General features: G+C 48.2%; 1 protein-coding gene across 1 annotated transcript; it reads right to left on the bottom strand.

Moving 5' to 3' along the window:
- Window positions 1–1,618: 1,618 nt before the first annotated feature.
- On the bottom strand, window positions 1,619–2,484 carry MIF (macrophage migration inhibitory factor). The gene is made up of 3 exons (XM_077160210.1): window positions 2,240–2,484; window positions 1,902–2,074; window positions 1,619–1,764 (listed from the first exon to the last, which is right to left on the bottom strand). The coding sequence occupies exons 1-3, from the start codon at window positions 2,345–2,347 to the stop codon at window positions 1,698–1,700; spliced, it is 348 nt and encodes a 115-aa protein (XP_077016325.1). The 5' UTR covers window positions 2,348–2,484; the 3' UTR covers window positions 1,619–1,697.
- Window positions 2,485–19,413: the final 16,929 nt, after the last annotated feature.

The raw sequence follows: 19,413 nt of genomic DNA on the forward strand, positions 1-19,413 counted from the left end.
CGTGTGGCCGAGCCAGGGTCCCTCTCCCCAAAGCCCCTGAAAACCGCGTGGGCCCTGGGAACACGTTGCAGCGGGGACATTTGCAGGGCAGGGTAGTCACTTCTTCCCGCTGTCCACTGCTTTCCTAGAAGGGAATTGTGGCTGCCCAAGGTGAATGGGTGTGGCTGGGCAAGTGGGCGGCCGGAGGGGGGTAGCCCCTAAGGACGGGGGTAGCCCCTAAGGACGGGGCTCCCTGTGAACCTGGGGGGGGGGGGGGAGACGGATTCGCAAGCTGGCCAGGGCGGGCAGCCCCCCACGGGACCACTCGAGTGGCCAAGCGGCTGAGGTGAGCACAGCAGGCCCCCCTCAGCTGCCACGGAAGAGAGAGGCAAGGTTTGGGTCCAGGGAAGCCAACATGTCCTTGGCTTGACAACTAACTTGTGCAGGGGCCGTCCCCAGGTCCCTGCCCAATGGAGCCCGGAAGCAAGGATGATGGGGGGCTATGCTGGAGGGAAGGCACAAGTGCCCACCCCAGGCTCTCCTCACCTCCACTCTTAACAGAAATAACAGGCTCTAGACTAAGGATCTGCCCGGCCACCATGCTTTCCCCAGGGCCTGTTTCCAAAAGTAGATTCATGTAAATGCCCATGGAAGTTTTCAAATTTGCCTTCCATCTAGGATGTGCTCACTTGGACAGGGACTGGACAAAAGCTAGGGGTCTCAACGGACTATGCATAGCTGGGGTGGGGGGTTGTCCAGAGACCAGGCTGCACACCACCCCAGTTCAAGCTGCCTTAAAAGACTTTTCCCAGCTGGCTCGGTGGTGCAGGAAGTGTGTGTGGGGGTTAACACATCACTTTAGTGGCCCCAGGGCTGGCCAATTTCTTGTGGTGCTGGGAGAGGGGAGCAACATGGCCTGCTGTAGAGGTACCCCGCCCCCATCGCTTGTCCAGGTGGTGGTGTTTGTTCAAAGTATCCCCTTCCCCTCCCCAACCCCTGCATCTGATCTGGCTTGAGGAACCAGGAACTTCCTTGCCCTGGGTAAGTGGGGAGAGGGCCTTGCCACATGAGGTGGTGGGGGCCTGGGGGACCGGCAGGGGTGGGCGACTGGGCATAACCAAGGAACTCTGCATCCTGCACATTTCCACCCACCAACACACCTGGGGACCGCCCCCAACCTCCCGGCAGGAACAAAGGGACATTCCCCATCAAGAATCCGAGATGCCAGGCCAACCAATGAGTGTGACCAAGGGGGCTTTCCCTCCCCAGCCGGAAGACGGGGGTGGGGTGGGATGGGGGAGTGTAGCCCACCCCCAGATCCTCACCTCCAGGCTAATCAGATTGGCACTTCCCCCTTCCCCCACTCCCAGGCCGGCCCCGCCCCACCCACGGCACCCTACGTGGTGACCCTGGCGGTTCCCGCCCTCAGTCCCAAGGCTGTGACCCAGGGCCGGACGCCAAGGAGGTAACGGCCTCCGGGGACGCAGAGGGCTCGGGCTGGCCGGCCCAGGCTCCGACCCGGCCCCGCGGCCTCCTGGGGGGAACTCCATCCCGCCCCGGCCTCGGCGCCACATTCCGCGTCCCAAGGGGGTCCCCCCGCGGCGATCCCTCCCCAAGCCAAGGACGCCCGAGGCCGCCGTGGTCTCTGAACCGTTTATTTCTCCCCACCGGGGGTAGGGGTGGGGGGCTGGGGGCCACGGTGGGAGGCGGCCCGGCGCTCAGGCGAAGGTGGAGCCGTTCCAGCCCACGTTGGCCGCGCTCATGTCGTAGTAGTTGATGTAGATCCTGCAGGAAGAACGCGGGCGCGGGGCGGGGCAGGCTCAGCCGGGGGACCCCGGCGGGACCCAACCACCCAGGCGTCGCGGGCCGCGCTCCCCCCACCCCCTCACCTCCCCAGCCCCCCAGCCCCGGGCGCTCCGCACCTGCCGGGGCTGAGGTGCAGGCGCTCGGCCAGGAGTCTGCAGAGCAGCTTGCTGTAGGCGCGGTTCTGCTCGCCGCCGATCTTGCCGATGCTGTGCAAGCTGCAAAGCGCACACGGCTCGCTGGACCCGCCGAAGGCCATGAGCTGGTCCGGTACCACGTGCACAGCGATGTACTGCGGGGCGGGGAGGGGCGTCAGCCCTCGCGCGAGGACACCCCCGCCCCCGTCGCCGGCCCGGAGTGCACCGCTCCCCCCTCGCCGCCCAGAGCGCACCGCAACCCCCCAGCCCCCGAGCCTCACGCCCCGCCCCGCACCCCACCGCACCCCATCCCCGCCGACCTGGGCCGGCTTGCCCGTGGCCTGCGCCAACTGCTGGGTGAGCTCGGAGAGGAGCCCATCCGGGACGGAGCCGCGGGGCACGTTGGTGTTCACGACGAACATGGGCATGATGGCGAGCGGGTAGGCGGGCGGACGGACGAACTGACAGACTCACTGAGGCCACACGCGCTGCGGCTGCTGCCCGGGAACCTGAACTACGTGACCACCGTCCTGCGCCGCCTCCGGATAGGCTCCGCCCCGTGACGTCACGGCCGAGGGCGGTCCCGCGTCCTGCGAGGCCCAATGGCTGACCCGCTCGCTCAGCGAGGCCGCGGCAACGCACCGCCCCGTGACGTCACCGCCAGCGGGTGTCCAGCCCACCGCGAAGCCCAGCTGCGATTCCGCCCCTCACCCCGTGACGGCCCCGTCTGTCGCGAGGCCCACGGAGGCCGAAGCTCCGCCCCGTGACGTCACACCGCCCCCCCCCGTGCCGTAGGGCGCGTGTCCTGGAGACTGGTGGTGGCCCCCTGCCCTTCCGGTGCGCACGGCCGCAGGGTCGAGGCCCGCGCTCAGCCCGCTACGCGCGCCGGGCTCCGCGTCCCGATCCCAGGTGCTCCGGTCGTGCGAGCGTGAGGTGGGGAGTGGCCCTCTAGGGCCGCAGCCCTGACCTTCCCGGTGGTGTGAGGGTACCGGGATGTCCTCGGGGGGGGGGCAGGAAGCGCTGGGGACGGCCCAGCGCCCGGATCGCGTGGGCTCCCCCGCGGCTCTTCCCCCGCCCCCAGCCCCGGTCCCTGAGTCATCACTGAAAAGTCTTCAGTTGGGAAGCCTTGTCTCCCCACCCAGCAGTGCCCGGCCTGGAAGTGAGGCAGAGAATGAATGAAGGAAAGCTAGCTATGACACAGCAGGAGGGCGAGGCAGCACCCAGGGCGGCGCCTGCACACTCAGGGAAGGCCCCCGAGTGGACACTGCCCTGGGTGGGACTGGCCTCTCTCTCAAGTCTTGGAGGGGCACGTTGCGTATGACCCGGCCTTCTGAGAGCTCCAGGAAGAATGGTCCTTGGGCTCTGGCAGGTGCCTTCCGGTTACGATGGCAGGCGCAGATGGGCGTGTCGCAGCACCAGCCCAGCCTCCAGGTGGGAGGTCCCAGGTCCAATCTGACCCAGATCATTTTTATGCATGTGGCCTGAATTGGAGCTGTTGGGTCCCTCTAGGCTGAGCCCTCAGCCAGGTCTCTTTGCTCTCCCAGTCGTGCAGTCTTAGCTGTGCCCCCAGCCCGTTTCCCCGGAGGCACCCATGGCCCTCTCGGTTTTGTCTCCAGACCAGGGCAGTCCACCAGGCTCAGCAGCCAGCTCCATGTGTCCCAGCCCTAATGCACGACGACTTTCCCTCCTAAACCTGATCGTCTGCCAGTGAAATGTCCCTGTCCTCTTAACCAACCATCAGTTCTTCCCACTCCCGCACCTCTGCCACCTGCTAGCTAGTGGAAGTTTCTAGACCGAGTAGCTGCTTTGCCAAAGTGGGTGGCAAGTTGGAGTCTGCAGGCTGCGATGCCCACACAGGCAAGCCCCCAGGGTTTTCAGGTTGCTTTTGTAGCATAGGGGAGTCTTGTTATGTACCCTCCTTCGACCTGTATCCACAGGTCAGTCAGCACCGTCTTTCTAGAAGGGCATCTCAGCAGCTGCTACGATTCCCAGGCCCAGCTCTTACAAGCTCAGACATTTGACTAACCTCTCTGAGCCTTGGTTTCCCTATCTGTAATTAAGGGGTGACAGTTGTGTCCACCTTGCAAAAAACAGGGGTGTTGTGAGGTGTGAACGGCCAGGCAGTGGTAGCACTGTTGCCATACCCTGCTTCCCTGCCAGCCTCCTCCCGCCCCCCAGGCCTGAGCCTCCCTTCCCTGCTCTCTGAATCTGGGCACACCCCCCTTCAGTGACCTACTCCTGGCTTCTGGCTCGAGCTGATGATCGATCACCCTGGATGATCTTTGCCACATTTTTCCTCTTCTGACTGGCTAGTCCTCCAGACCTCAATGTAGCTGCCACTTCCCTAGGGAAGCACCCAGAGCCCCTGGCTCAGTCACGTCCTTCAGGGCCTTTCCCACAGCATCATTGATGATATTTCTGTTTGTGGTTAATGGTTCAGGTCTAGGCAGAAGGCTCCAGGGTGGCTGGGGTACCACGACTGTATGCTAGCCTCCTGGCCTGTGACCTCAGGGGTACACAGAATGACCCCTAAAGGAGTCTAGACACTGGTCCCCAAAACCTGTGCACATGTTACAAGGCAAAAGGGACTTTGCAGATGTGATTAAGGTGATGGACCTTGAAACAACGAGATTAATCCTGGAATATCTGGAGGGACCCCAATCTAAAATCCCACACGTCTTTAAAAGCAGAGACTTTTCCCCATCCAGAGACAGAGAGACTCAAAGCCATAGAAGAACTTGCTGTATACAGCCACTGGCTTTGAAGATGGGGGGGTGGGGTGGCCGGGGAACTCAGTCTTGCAATTGCAAGGAACTGAATTCTGCCAAGAGCCTGAAGAAAACTGGGGAGCAGATTCCTTCCTTCCCCGGGACGCTCTGCACCTACCTGGCCCATCTGAGACCTGAAACTTCTGACCTCCGCAAACGGAGATGATAAATGTGTGTTGTTTTAAGTTGCTAAATTTGTGGTCACTTGTTATGGGGGCAAGAGAAAAGACAGACAGACAGACACCCGGCATCCATAGGGGGGCTCATAATGAACTGTTAGGTGGTAAGTGACAGGACAGATACACCACCAGAGTCCCTGGCTAGCAGTTGTAGCCATGGGACAGGCTGTGGCCACTGACATAAATGGAGGGTTCATGGGGCAGCATCTGCTTTGCTGATGGAGGCGCCACCCTGCCCCTTCCCTGGAGATGTAGTGGCCCCGGGGCACCTGTGAGCTGGACAGGATGGGGTTGGGGACCTCGAAGGGGCCAGGTGTGTCCGGATGCCACTATAGCTGGGCCGGCTGTGCTGGCTTCTGGTTAGATGAGAAGAGCAAGCCCTTCTCTGCTCAACCCCCTCTCTGCTCAACCCCCTGTGTGTTTGGGTTTCTGTCATTTTGCAGCCCCGGTGTTCCTCCTGGATGGTCCAGAGGACTTACTTCCTGGGTGCTGCCCGTGGGTGAAGGCTGCTGGGTGGGGGGGCAGGGAGAGACCTTCCCATGGTGTCCGGAGACGCTGGCTGGGTGCAGAACACCCAGCGGCAGGCCCTCAGGCAGGCTTTGCATCACTGGCTGCCTATTCCCTGCTGGGGACAAGAACAGTCACCTCCAGAAGCACGGAAGGAGGCAAGGACTGTCTTTTGGGGCACAAGGGCAGCCGCTTCTAGGGGCTCAGGGACTCTGGTCACCACATCGGAAGAGTGGTGAAGAGGGTCTGGCATGCCACTCTCACAGAATAAAAATCCCAACTCGCCTTCCAGAAACAGGCTCCCCAGCCACCTGCACTCAGGCACCCACCCCATTGTCCACAAAGCCTTCCCAAACCCAGGGCTGGGCGGGCAAAAAGCCGGCCCGGGCCCTGGGCTGGTGCCTGGGTACCCCTCGAGATCCTGCTACCCTCAGAGTGGAGCCAGGGCTGGGGGTGGGCCATGAGCCTCCCCAATCCTCCTCCACCTCCTCCAGCTGCTGCAGCCTTGGAGAGTGCTGGGTCAGCCCAGCTCCCCCACGTGGGGGCCTCCGGGGCAGTCGCAAGGACCAGGTGGCACTGAATGTGAACAAATAAGAGAGACTCAGTGACAGCCCTCTGGGAGCTGGGCAACCCCTAGACACAGGTAAGGGCCAGGTAGGAAGGGCGGCATCAGGGCCCACCCAGGAGAGAAAGGGTGCCTCCTGGCCACCTGCCCATCTACCTTCAGGAGGTCTTGTATTGGTTTGCTAAAGCTGCCAGAATGGCTTTTTAAATGGGAATTTGTTTTAGTTATAAGATTACAGTATGTCTAAGGCCATAAAAATGTCCTAACTAAGGCATCCAGAAAAAGATAACCTTGACTCAAGGAAGGGTGATCTGGGAAGGCATGTGGCCAGCATTTGCTGGTCCTTGTTCCTAGTTCCATTGCTTCCAGCTTCTGGTGCCAGTAGTTTCCTAAGTGTCTGTGGGCCCCCACTTAGCTCCTCCAGGACACAACTCTGGGTTCTGGCTTGTTAGCATCCCATGGGAAGACATATGGCGACGTCTGCTGGGCTCTGCATCTTCATATGTCCATGTCTAGGCATCTGCTCTCTCTGTCGGCACTCCAAGCATCTTCAAATGTCTGGGTCTCCTGTTAGCTCTGTTGGCTCTGAAGTAACTGTTCTCATAAGTGTCTGTATTTGAGGTTTCTCCAAAATGTTTCCTCTTTTAATGGACCCTAATAAATGAATAATCAAGACTCACCTTGAATGGGTGAAGCCACATCTCCAGCTAATCAAAAGGCCATACCCACAATTGGGTGTGCTACATCTCCATGGAAATAATAATAATAATTCAAAGTTTCCCACCCTAAACAACAGATCTGGCCCTACAAGATTGGACTCGAACCCAGAGTGATTTGAACAGTATTTGCAAAGTCCCCTTGGGGGAATGGCAAGAAAGGGGGGAAATTCAACTTCCCCATTAGGAGAATTCCTGATGCTCCCACAAGCAGTGGGGACAATCAAATCAATAGGTCGAGCCCTCAGTCTTGGAGTTTATTTATATGAAACTTATCCCTGCAAAGGATAGACTAAGCCTACTTAAAATTAGGCCTAAGAGTCACCCCCAAGAGAACCTCTTTTGTTGCTCAGATGTGGCCTCTCTCTCCAGCCAACACAACAAGCAAACTCACCGCCCTCCCCCTGTCTACGTGGGACATGACTCCAAGGGGTGTGGACCTTCCTGGCAATGTGGTACAGAAATCGTAGAATGAGCTGGGACTCAGCATCAAGGGACTGAGAAAAGGGGGAAGAGAGAAATGAGACAAAATAAAGTGTCAATGGCTGAGAAATTCCAAACAGAGCCAGAAGTTATCCTGGAGGTTATTCTTATGCATTAAGTAGATATCACCTTGTTATTCAAGATGTAATAGAGAGGCTGGGGGGAGTTACCTGAAAATGTAGAGCTGTGTTCCAGTAGCCATGTTTCTTGAAGATGATTGTATAATGATAGAGCTTTTGCAATGTGATTGTGTGGTTGTGAAAACCTTGTGTCTGATGCTCCTTTGATCTACCTTATGGACAGATAAGTAAAACATATGGAATAAAAATAAATAATAGGGAACAAATGTTAAAATTAAAAATATATATATATATATATTGGGTAGATTGAAATACTAGTGGTCAATGAGAGGAAGGGGTGAGGGGTATGGTATGTGTGAGTTTTTCTTTTTCCTTTTTATATCTTTTTCTGGAGTGATGTAAATTTTTCTAAAAAATGACCATGGTGATGAACATCAACTATTTGGTGATACTGTGAGCCACTGATTGTACACCATGTATGCAATGTTTGTATGTTAAGAATGTATGTGCTTAATGAAGCTGCATGTGAGGTATAGGTTTTTTGTTTTTGTTTTTTTTGTTTTTTTTTCTTTCTATTATTAATTCTTATTCTGTTGTCTTTTTATTTCTTTTTCTAAATCGATGCAAATGTACTAAGAAATGATGAATATGCAACTATGTGATGTTATTAAGAATTACTGATTGTACATGTAGATTGGAATGATTTCTAATTGTTTTGTTAATTCTTTTTTTAATTAATAAAAAAAAAAAAAAAAAAAGAATGTATGTGCTTGTATGTTGTTTTATCAGTAAATTAAAAAAAAACGGCTTGGGAAAAGGCCGTGGCTTTTTCTGTGGTGCATAACAGCTTCAGCCTGGCCAGGTCTGCATTGCCCTTGCCTCTTTCTAACCAGCTCTGAGTCGGGACATCTGCCCAGGTGGGGGGCCCAGGAGGGAGCCAGGGGCAGGGGCAGGGGGCGGGGAGTCTTTCCCTGATGTCTGCCTTCCTCTCCCAAGCTGTGCTGCATCTCAGGGTGGACCCTCGCCACCCCCCCACACACACACACACAGCTGCTGGGCTCAGACCACCAAGCCCCTGGCCTCAGAAACAAGCAGGGTGAGACAAATGAGCAGTGCCGATGGCTGGCCAAAGCCCTTCCCACACACGGTGAGTGCAGAGCTAACCAGGGGCCGGGCCAATGAGGAGGCTGGCAAAGGGTGGGTGGCAGGAGCGGTCCCAGCAGGCCAGAGGGGGTGAGGGAAGGAATCCAAAGAGACCGCGCCCAGAGCAACCCGAAGGGCCCAGGAGGCCTCCCCACCCAGGCAGCACCCGGTCCCTCCCCATGCTGAGAGGTCCGGGCTCTGTACCCCTCCTCCACCGCCACCACAACCCCTTGCCCTCCAACTCGGCTCCCCATCCAACTCTGCACACTCCGAGGCCGAGATTTTAGGCTGTGGGAACCGAGGAAACACCCGGAACAGACAGACTTCCCGGCACCCCCAAATCACTTGATACAGGTGGCACTGGTGACCTGAGCCCAACCTGTCACCCCCACGATCCCCAGGGCCAGTCCACCCTCATAAGTCACAGGGGCTGTGTCTGCAGATCCGCATCCTAAAATGTGAGAGTCTGGCCCTGCTCCCTCGGCCACCACACCCCACCCACCGGAGGCACCCTGCTGGACGGTCCCCCCCTCTGGCATACATACATAAACTCTCTGAATCTCCTTAGCGTAGATGACCAGTGTTTGCACCCACCTGAATTTCCAAATGCTAATATTCATCCCCAATAATGCACATTCCACCTGGACAACAAGTCATGGAGCAAAATTGCCTATTATCATGTCTTTGGGACAGGTACATGTTTAGATGAAAGCGCAAGAAACGTAGCAACTCTATCGTCCTATTTGATGCTATTCTCGGCTGGCTGATCGTTTTAAAAGTGTGATAACTATTCTTACTCTTAAGAAGTGCATCCAGTTAAGTTTGTAGCAGAAAAAATGTTGGTACTGCAAAAAGTGATAAAATATATGGAAAGTAGGGTGGGCAATGGTGGCGCAGTGCAGAGTTCTCTCGCCTGCTCATGCAAAGAAAAAAATATATATATATATGGAAACTAAAAAATAAAAAGCCATAGGAAGCTGAGAGTCCACGGGACCTGGAAAAGGAGAGAGGGGCCAGGAGAGGCCGCCCTGTGCACGGTGATTTGACAGAGGAGCCCAGGACTAAGCATCGCAGGAAGCCAGCCCAGAACGCCAGTTTTTGGGAAGAAAGCATTGCCTTGATAACACTTTGATCTAGATTTTTTTCCCAGCCTCAAAACCATGTAAATTCCCATAAAGGGAATTCAGTTGGCCTATTGTATGGTATTTGCTTGAGCAGCCAAGAAAACTAAAATAATAGTAATATAGGTTAATGACAATAGGTGGCGCTGGATGAAGGGTGTTCTAGAACATTCTGCAGTGTCTTTGTAACTTTTCTGAAAGTCTAAAACTGTTCTAAGATTAATATTTGTATTTAAAAGAGCACTACCAGCAAACCCTATGGGAAGGATCCAATGCAAGTGTATAGAAGGAAAGATAAAGCTTTCCACGTTTAATCAGGAAACAAGAAAGTTTTAGAATCAGTAACATAATTATGGACAATAAGAAGAAGCGAGGGAAGCACAGCATGATATAGCCTGTCCTGTCTGACCAAAGACTGACTCACCCCTGCCCACCTCCACTCTCTCTGGCATCTATCTGTCCCTGAAACTTCCTGGAAGCATGCTGAGCTTTGGTTGCTTTCACCTTGAACCGTGCTGTCCAAGCTCATCTTGTCTTGAGAAAAGGGCACAGACTCAGATATTTTCCCAAAACTTGAACACAAGCTCTAACATTCAGCCACCTTTGTCCCCCAAAGAGCTGTTGCCATAAGTATGGACATCCGAGAGTGAATTTCTTGACATCATCTCATTGCCCATCGCAAGACAGCTTCAGTTCTCTGTAAGTTACTCTAATACATGCCTAAGCACTGCTTAAAAAAAAAAAAAGTATTTGCTTTGCCAGGAAAAAAAAAATTTATATGGAAATGCAAAGGATTTAGAATAGCCAAAACAATTTTGAAAAAGAACAAATTTGGAGGACTTTCACCACCTGATTTCAAGACTTAGTATAGACCTGTGGTATGTTGTAAAGGTGAAAAATACAGATTAATAGAATAGAGAGACTCTAGAACAGACCCACACATATACATCAACTAATCTTTTTTACAGAGATGCCAAAGTAACTCATTGGGGAAAAAGATACTGTTTTCAACAAATGGCGCTGGTATGACAATATATATAAGACAGAGAAAGAAGGAAGGAAAGAGGGAGAGAGGGAAAGGAAACTGTGTTAGTCTGGAAGCTGCCAGAATGAGATACACCTATCAGAAATGGAATGGCTTTTTAAAAGGAAATTTAATGTTACAAGTTTACAGTTCTAAGCCTATGAGAATGTCCAAACTAAGGCATCCAGAGAAAGCAGCTTAATTCAAGAACGGCCTAGAACACTTCTGACAGCTCAACAGCTCTGCTCTGAAGTTTCTGTTGGCTCCGGCATTTCTGTAGGCTCCACTTTCTCCAAAATGTTTTCTCTTTTAAAGGATTCCAGTAAACTAATTAAGACCCACCTGGAATGGGTGGAGTCACATCTCCATCTAATCAAAAGAAGGCTTGTGACTTATAGCCGGAACTTTGAGCTCCAGCATTCACCTTCGTGTGTCTTATTTTAATTCCTCGCTCCTGGTCTTAGAATATTTGGCTATAACTGAATTATAGATGGTAAATGAAAAGTGATGTGTTGTGCTATGTTTTTAAATGATTAAAAACGGGTCCGTTTTTTTTAAAAAAAGTTCACACCCACAATTAGGTGCGTCACAGCTCCATAGAGATAATCTAATCAAAATATTTTAACCTATAGTATTGAATCAGGATTCAAAAAAAGGGCTGCTCCCACAAGATTGGATCAGGATTAAAACATAGCTTTTCTGGGGTACATAATACTTTCAAACCTGGCAAAAATCTCAGACTTTATCTCATTCACACCAAACACAAAAATTAAAATTGATCATCGACATAAATGGAAAAGCTAAGACTATTAAACCTTTAGAAAGAAATCCTTGCAACCAAGGGTTAGGCTAGGATGTCTTAGGACATTATAAAAAGCATGGATCATAAAAGATAAAACAGATACATTGGATGTCATCAAAATAAAAATTCTGCTCTCAGAAAGACATTATTAAAGAGACAAAAAGGTGGTCTACAGACTTCAAGGAAATATTTTCAATTCATGTATCTGGCAAAGTACTGGCATCCAGAGTATATGAGGCATGCCTGCAACTCAATAATGAAGAAGACAAACAACCTGATAAAAAATAATGGACGAAAGATTTGAATGGATACTTCGTAAAGGCAGATATATGAATAACAATATGATCCAGCAAAATTGTCCTTCAAAAGTAAGGAAGAAATTAAAACATTTTCAGACAAAAAATCACTGAGAGAATTTGTGACCAAGAGACCAGCTCTGCAAGAAATACTAAAGGGAACATTAGAGACAGATACGAAGACAGAAGAGAGAGGTGTGGAGAAGAGTGTAGAGAGGAAGACTATGAGTAAAGGTAAAAAGAAGGAAAATTAGATATGACATATAAAATTCAGAAGGCAAAATAGTAGAAGTACTACCTGTGCAGTAATAACACTGAATGTTAATGGATTAAACTCCTCAGTCAAAAGACAGAGACTGGCAGAATGGATTAAAAAACAGGACCCATCTATATGCTATATCTACTCAAAGGACATGAGGGCAAGGACACAAACAGACATTTGCATGCCAGTGTTTACAGCAGCATTATTTACAATTACCAAGAGATGGAAACAGCCAAAATGTCCATCAATGGATGGGTGGCTCAACAAACTGTGGCATATATATAAGATGGAATAGTATGCGGCTGTAAGACAGGATAAAGTCATGAAGTATGTAACAACATGGATGGACCTTAAGGACATTATGCTGAGTGTGATTAGCCAAAAACAAAAGGACAAATACTATATGGTCTCACTGATACGAACTGACAGTGAATAAACTTGGAATATTTCATTGGTAACAGACCATCAGGAGATAGAAATAGAGTAAGATACTGGGTAATTGGAGCTGAAGGTATACAAATTGTGCAACAGGACTGAATATAAAAACACAGAAATGGACAGCACAATATTACCTAACTGTAATAAAATTATGTAAAAACACTGAAGTTGAATGTGAGAATGATAGAGGGAGGAGGGTTGAGGGCATAAATGAAATCACAAAGAAAGATAGACGATAAAGATTGAGATAATATAACCTAGGAATGCTTAGAGTGTATAATGATAGTGACTAAATGTACAAATTTTAAAAATGTTTTTGCATGAGGAAGAACAAAAGAATGTCATTACTGCAGGGTGCTGAAAATAGATGGTAATATTTTTAAATTTCAACTTATGTGTGTGTTCTAGTTTGTTAGCTGCCAGAATGCAATATACCAGAAACTGAATGGCTTTTTTTTTTTTTTTCTTGGCTGCTTGATGCTTTATTTAGCTTAGGGCTTTGGGGGTAGGGCTTGCACATGGCAGCTGGGGAGTGCCCGGGAGCAGGGAGGAACCAGTGGCAGCATCCTGGAGGACTGGGAGTAGGACCAAGGACAATGGCAGCACGGCGGGCAGACAGGGAAGGGGACTTGCTCCCGGGAGGGTGGAAGGCACTGGCTTGGGCTGCAGATCATGGGTGTGTATGGGGACCTCACTGGGGTGAGAGTGAGGCCCTTCTCCTCCAGAGTTGGCTCCATTAATCATCGTATTTGCCTTTTTAAGGCCTTCATTTATATGGAGACTACCCGTATTCACTTGGTTCTTAAGCTTAGTAATGCCAAACTTAAGAGCTTCTGCATCTGTGGTGGGGAGCATGATGATGTCAGCCTTCGCAATGGAGGTAATAAAGGATATCGGCATGTTCGGGTTCTTCAGTTTTTCCACTAGAGTGGTCACGAATTCGGCGATGATCGGCCAGCTATGTCTCACACTGTCAGACCATAAACTCCTGGAGAATTTCATAGTTTGCAACTTTTTCCTCAAGCATCTCAAAGAAAGTCTTGATGGATGACTCCTCAGGAAAATTGAACATTAATGGTCGAATCTGAGCTAACTCAGCTAGCTCCATTTCAGAAAAAATTTGTCCATCTGCTTCTCCTGTGAGACGCGGCGCAGTCCTACTTCTTCCCCGGAGCCGGAAGGCCGAAGACCTGAATGGCTTTTAAAAGGGGTGATTTAATGAGTTGCTAGTTTACAGTTCTAAGGCCGAGAAAATGTCCCCATTACAACAAGTCTATAGTAATGTCCAATCAAAGGCATCCAGGGAAAGATACCTTGGTTCAAGAAGGCCGATGAAGTTCAGGGTTTCTCTCTCATCTGGAAAGGCACATGGTGAACACGGTCAGGGCTCCTCTCTCAGCTGGAAGGGCACATGGCAAATACAGCATCATCTGCTAGCTTTCTCTCCTGGCTTCCTATTTCATGAAGCTCCCCGGGAGGCACTTTCCTTCTTCAACTCCAAAGGTTGCTGGCTCGTGGACTCTGCATCGTGGTGCTGCAGCATTCTCTGCTCTCTCTGAGTCTCTCATTCTCCAAAATGTTTCCTCTTTTATAGGACTCCAGTAAACCAATCAATACCCACCCAAATGGGTGGAGACATGTCGTCCCTTAATCCAGTTTAACAACCATTCTTGACTAAACCACATCAACCAGGGAGATGATCTCATTACAGTTTCAAATATACAGTATTGAATAGGGATGATTCTACCTTTATGAAATGGGATTTATATTAAAACATGGCTTTCTTAGGGGGCAAATATCCTTTCAAACCAGAACAGTGTGAGACTAAAGCAAAAAATGTTTATTTGGTACAAAATTTATATTTTGACTAGTGCATCTCCTAATATAACTTATGTAGATAGTTGGTTGAACAACATAAGTACATGGAACCTTGGGTAGGACATGAGATTTTGTTGGTTTGTCCAGGTGATGCCCCGATGAATACCAGAGTGATTTGATCAGTGAGTGGAAAAGTATTTGCAAAGTCCCCTTCGGGGAATGGTGAGAACGGGGGAAAATTCAACCTCCCCAGGTTGAATTCTTGATATTCTCACAAGCAGTGTGGACAACAAAAGCTATAGGCTGAGCCCCCAGTCTTGGGGGTTGTTCATATGAAACTTAACCCCACAAAGGCTAGGTCAAGCCTACTTAAAATTAGGCCTAAGAGTCACCCCCAAGAGAACCTCTTTTGTTACTCAGATGTGGCCTCTCTCTCCAGCCAACACAACAAGCAAACTCACCGCCCTCCCCGTCTATGTGGGACATGACTCCCAGGGGTGTGGACCTTCCTGGCAATGTGGGACAGAAATCCTAGAATGAGCTGAGACTCAGCATCAAGGGATTGAGAAAAACCCTAGAATGAGCTGAGACAGCATCAAGGAATTGAGAAAACCTTCTCGACCAAAAGGGGGAAGAGTGAAATGAGACAAAGTGTCAATGGCTGAGAGATTCCAAACAGAGTCGAGAGGTTATCCTGGAGGTTATTCTTACGCATTAAGTAGATATCACCTTATTATCCAAGATCTAATGGAGAGGCTGGAGGGAACTGCCTGAAAATGTAGAGCTGTGTTCCAGTAGCCATGTTTCTTGAGGATGATTGTATAATGATACAGCTTTCACAATGTGACTGTGTGATTGTGAAAACCTTGTGTCTGGGCACTTCCTGGAAGATGGCGGCTTAGTAAGACGCGCGGATCTTAGTTTCTTCTCCAGGACACCTACTAGGGGAGTAGAAACGATACAGAAAGCGCCCAAAGCCACAACAGAGATAAAAAAGACAGCGTACCCCATCCTGGAACGGCTGGCTGGCTGAGAGAAGCAGCTCGGGTGAGATCGCCGAGGCGCGCGGGCCTTACCGGGTGGGGTGGCAAGCGGCCGGAGTTACTCCCTTCCCCCTTCCCGGGCCGGCTGGGAGAATTGGAGAGGTGGTCCCCTGAAACCAAGGCGACTGGCGCCCACACCACGCGCAGCCCCCGGACCAACTGAGAGAATTGGATCGGAAACCCCCAGGCCGCGGAGAACGGTGACCCCGTGACTCCCGGGGAACGTGCACTCTCTCGGGCGGGCTGCTGCCGCTGGCGCCCTCCCGCCACGCTTGTTGCCCAGGGCCGACTAGGAAATTCGGACGGGCTCTTTCCCTGGCTGTGGCGACCAGCAACCCTCCCTGCGTTCAGACCCCGGGCCGGCTCAAGCCGCTTCGGCTAGCGAACCCCCAGGACGGCGAGAGTTTTCCAAAGTTTAAGGTCCCACAGCACCTTTTACTGGTGGGACCCGCAGACAAACATGTGCCACGAGCGCCACCTACTGGGCAGGATAAGAAAAACAGAACCCAGAGATTTCACAGAAAAATATTACAACCTTGCTGGGTCCAACACCAAGAGAAATCTGAATAAATGCCCAGACGCCAGCAGCAGAAGATAACTGTCCACGCTCAAAAGATTGAGAATATGGCTCAGTCAAAGGAACAAACCAATAGCTCAAATGAGACACAAGAGCTGAGACAACTAATGCTGAATATACGAACAGAAATGGAAAACCTCTTCAAAAATGAAATCGATACATTGAGGGAGGACATGAAGAGGACATGGGCTGAACATAAAGAAGAAATAGAAAAACTGAAAAAACAAATCGCAGAACTTATGGAAGTGAAGGATAAAGTAGCAAACATAGAAAAAATAATGGATAGCTACAATGATAGATTTAAAGAGACAGAAGATAGAATTAGTGATTTGGAGGATGGAACATCTGAATTCCAAAAAGAAACAGAAACTATAGGGAAAAGAATGGAAAAATTTGAACAGGGTATCAGGGAACTCAAGGACAATATGAACCGCACAAATATACGTGTTGTGGGTGTCCCAGAAGGAGAAGAGAAGGGAAAAGGAGGAGAAAAACTAATGGAAGAAATTATCACTGAAAATTTCCCAACTCTTATGAAAGACCTAAAATTACAGATCCAAGAAGTGCAGCGCACCCCAAAGAGATTAGACCCAAATAGGCGTTCTCCAAGACACTTACTAGTTAGAATGTCAGAGGTCAAAGAGAAAGAGAAGATCTTGAAAGCAGCAAGAGAAAAACAATCCACCACATACAAGGGAAACCCAATAAGACTTTGTGTAGATTTCTCAGCAGAAACCATGGAAGCTAGAAGACAGTGGGATGATATATTTAAAATACTAAAAGAGAAAAACTGCCAACCAAGACTCCTATATCCAGCAAAATTATCCTTCAAAAATGAGGGAGAAATTAAAACATTCTCAGACAAAAAGTCACTGAAAGAATTTGTGACCAAGAGACCAGCTCTGCAAGAAATACTAAAGGGAGCACTAGAGTCAGATACAAAAAGACAGAAGAGAGAGATATGGAAAAGAGTGTAGAAAGAAGGAAAATCAGATATGATATATATAATACAAAAGGCAAAATGTTAGAGGAAAATATTATCCAAACAGTAATAACACTAAATGTCAATGGACTGAATTCCCCAATCAAAAGACATAGATTGGCAGAATGGATTAAAAAACAGGATCCTTCTATATGCTGTCTACAGGAAACACATCTTAGACCCAAAGATAAACATAGGTTGAAAGTGAAAGGTTGGGAAAAGATATTTCATGCAAATAACAACCAGAAAAGAGCAGGAGTGGCTATACTAATATCCAACAAATTAGACTTCAAATGTAAAACAGTTAAAAGAGACAAAGAAGGACACTATATACTAATAAAAGGAACAATTAAACAAGAAGACATAACAATCATAAATATTTACGCACCGAATCAGAATGCCCCAAAATACGTGAGGAATATACTGCAAACACTGAAAAGGGAAATAGACTCATATACCATAATAGTTGGAGACTTCAACTCACCACTCTCATCAAGGGACAGAACATCTAGACAGAGGATCAACAAAGAAATAGAGAATCTGAATATTACTATAAATGAACTAGACTTAATAGACATTTATAGGACATTACATCCCACAACAGCAGGATACACCTTTTTCTCAAGTGCTCATGGATCATTCTCAAAGATAGACCATATGCTGGGTCACAAAGCAAGTCTTAACAAATTTAAAAAGATTGAAATCTTACACAACACTTTCTCGGACCATAAAGGAATGATGTTGGAAATCAATAATAGGCAGAGTGCCAGAAAATTCACAAATACGTGGAGGCTCAACAACACACTCCTAAACAACGACTGGGTCAAAGAAGAAATTGCAAGAGAAATTAGCAAATACCTCGAGGCGAATGAAAATGAAAACACAACATATCAAAACTTATGGGACGCAGCAAAGGCAGTGCTAAGAGGGAAATTTATTGCTCTAAATGCCTATATCAGAAAAGAAGAAAAGGCAAAAATTCAGGAATTAACTATCCATTTGGAAGAACTGGAGAAAGAACAGCAAGCTAACCCCAAAGCAAGCAAAAGGAAAGAAATAACAAAGATTAGAGCACAAATAAATGAAATTGAAAACATGAAAACAATAGAGAAAATCAATAAGGCCAGAAGTTGGTTCTATGAGAAAATCAATAAGATTGATGGGCCCTTAGCAAGATTGACAAAAAGAAGAAGAGAGAGGATGCAAATAAATAAGATCAGAAATGGAAGAGGAGACATAACTACTGACCTCACAGAAATAAAGGAGGTAATAACAGGATACTATGAACAACTTTACGCTAATAAATACAACAATTTAGAGGAAATGGACGGGTTCCTGGAAAGACATGAACAACCAACTTTGACTCAAGAAGACATAGATGACCTCAACAAACCAATCACAAGTAAAGAAATTGAATTAGTCATTCAAAAGCTTCCTAAAAAGAAAAGTCCAGGACCAGATGGCTTCACATGTGAATTCTACCAAACGTTCCAGAAAGAATTAGTACCAATTCTCTTCAAACTCTTCAAAAAAATCGAAGTGGAGGGAAAACTACCTAATTCATTCTATGAAGCCAACATCACCCTCATACCAAAACCAGGCAAAGATATTACAAAAAAAGAAAACTACAGACCAATCTCTCTAATGAATACAGATGCAAAAATCCTCAATAAAATTCTAGCAAATCGTATCCAACAACACATTAAAAGAATTATACATCGTGACCAAGTAGGATTCATCCCAGGTATGCAAGGATGGTTCAACATAAGAAAATCAATTAATGTAATACACCATATCAACAAATCAAAGCAGAAAAATCACATGATCATCTCAATTGATGCAGAGAAGGCATTCGACAAGATTCAACATCCTTTCCTGTTGAAAACACTTCAAAAGATAGGAATACAAGGGAACTTCCTTAAAATGATAGAGGGAATATATGAAAAACCCACAGCTAATATCATCCTCAATGGGGAAAAATTGAAAACTTTCCCCCTAAGATCAGGAACAAGACAAGGATGTCCACTATCACCACTATTATTCAACATTGTGTTGGAGGTTCTAGCCAGAGCAATTAGACAAGAAAAAGAAATACAAGGCATCAAAATTGGAAAGGAAGAAGTAAAACTATCACTGTTTGCAGACGATATGATACTATACGTCGAAAACCCGGAAAAATCCACAACAAAACTACTAGAGCTAATAAATGAGTACAGCAAAGTAGCAGGTTACAAGATCAACATTCAAAAATCTGTAGCATTTCTATACACTAGTAATGAACAAGCTGAGGGGGAAATCAAGAAACGAATCCCATTTACAATTGCAACTAAAAGAATAAAATACCTAGGAATAAATTTAACCAAAGAGACAAAAAACCTATATAAAGAAAACTACAAAAAACTGCTAAAAGAAATCACAGAAGACCTAAATAGATGGAAGGGCATACCGTGTTCATGGATTGGAAGACTAAATATAGTTAAGATGTCAATCCTACCTAAATTGATTTACAGATTCAATGCAATACCAATCAAAATCCCAACAACTTATTTTTCAGAAATAGAAAAACCAATAAGCAAATTTATCTGGAAGGGCAGGGTGCCCCGAATTGCTAAAAACATCTTGAGGAAAAAAAACGAAGCTGGAGGTCTCGCGCTGCCTGACTTTAAGGCATATTATGAAGCCACAGTGGT

The sequence above is a fragment of the Tamandua tetradactyla genome, chromosome 5 (genome assembly GCF_023851605.1).
Source record: "Tamandua tetradactyla isolate mTamTet1 chromosome 5, mTamTet1.pri, whole genome shotgun sequence".
NCBI lineage: Eukaryota > Metazoa > Chordata > Mammalia > Pilosa > Myrmecophagidae > Tamandua > Tamandua tetradactyla.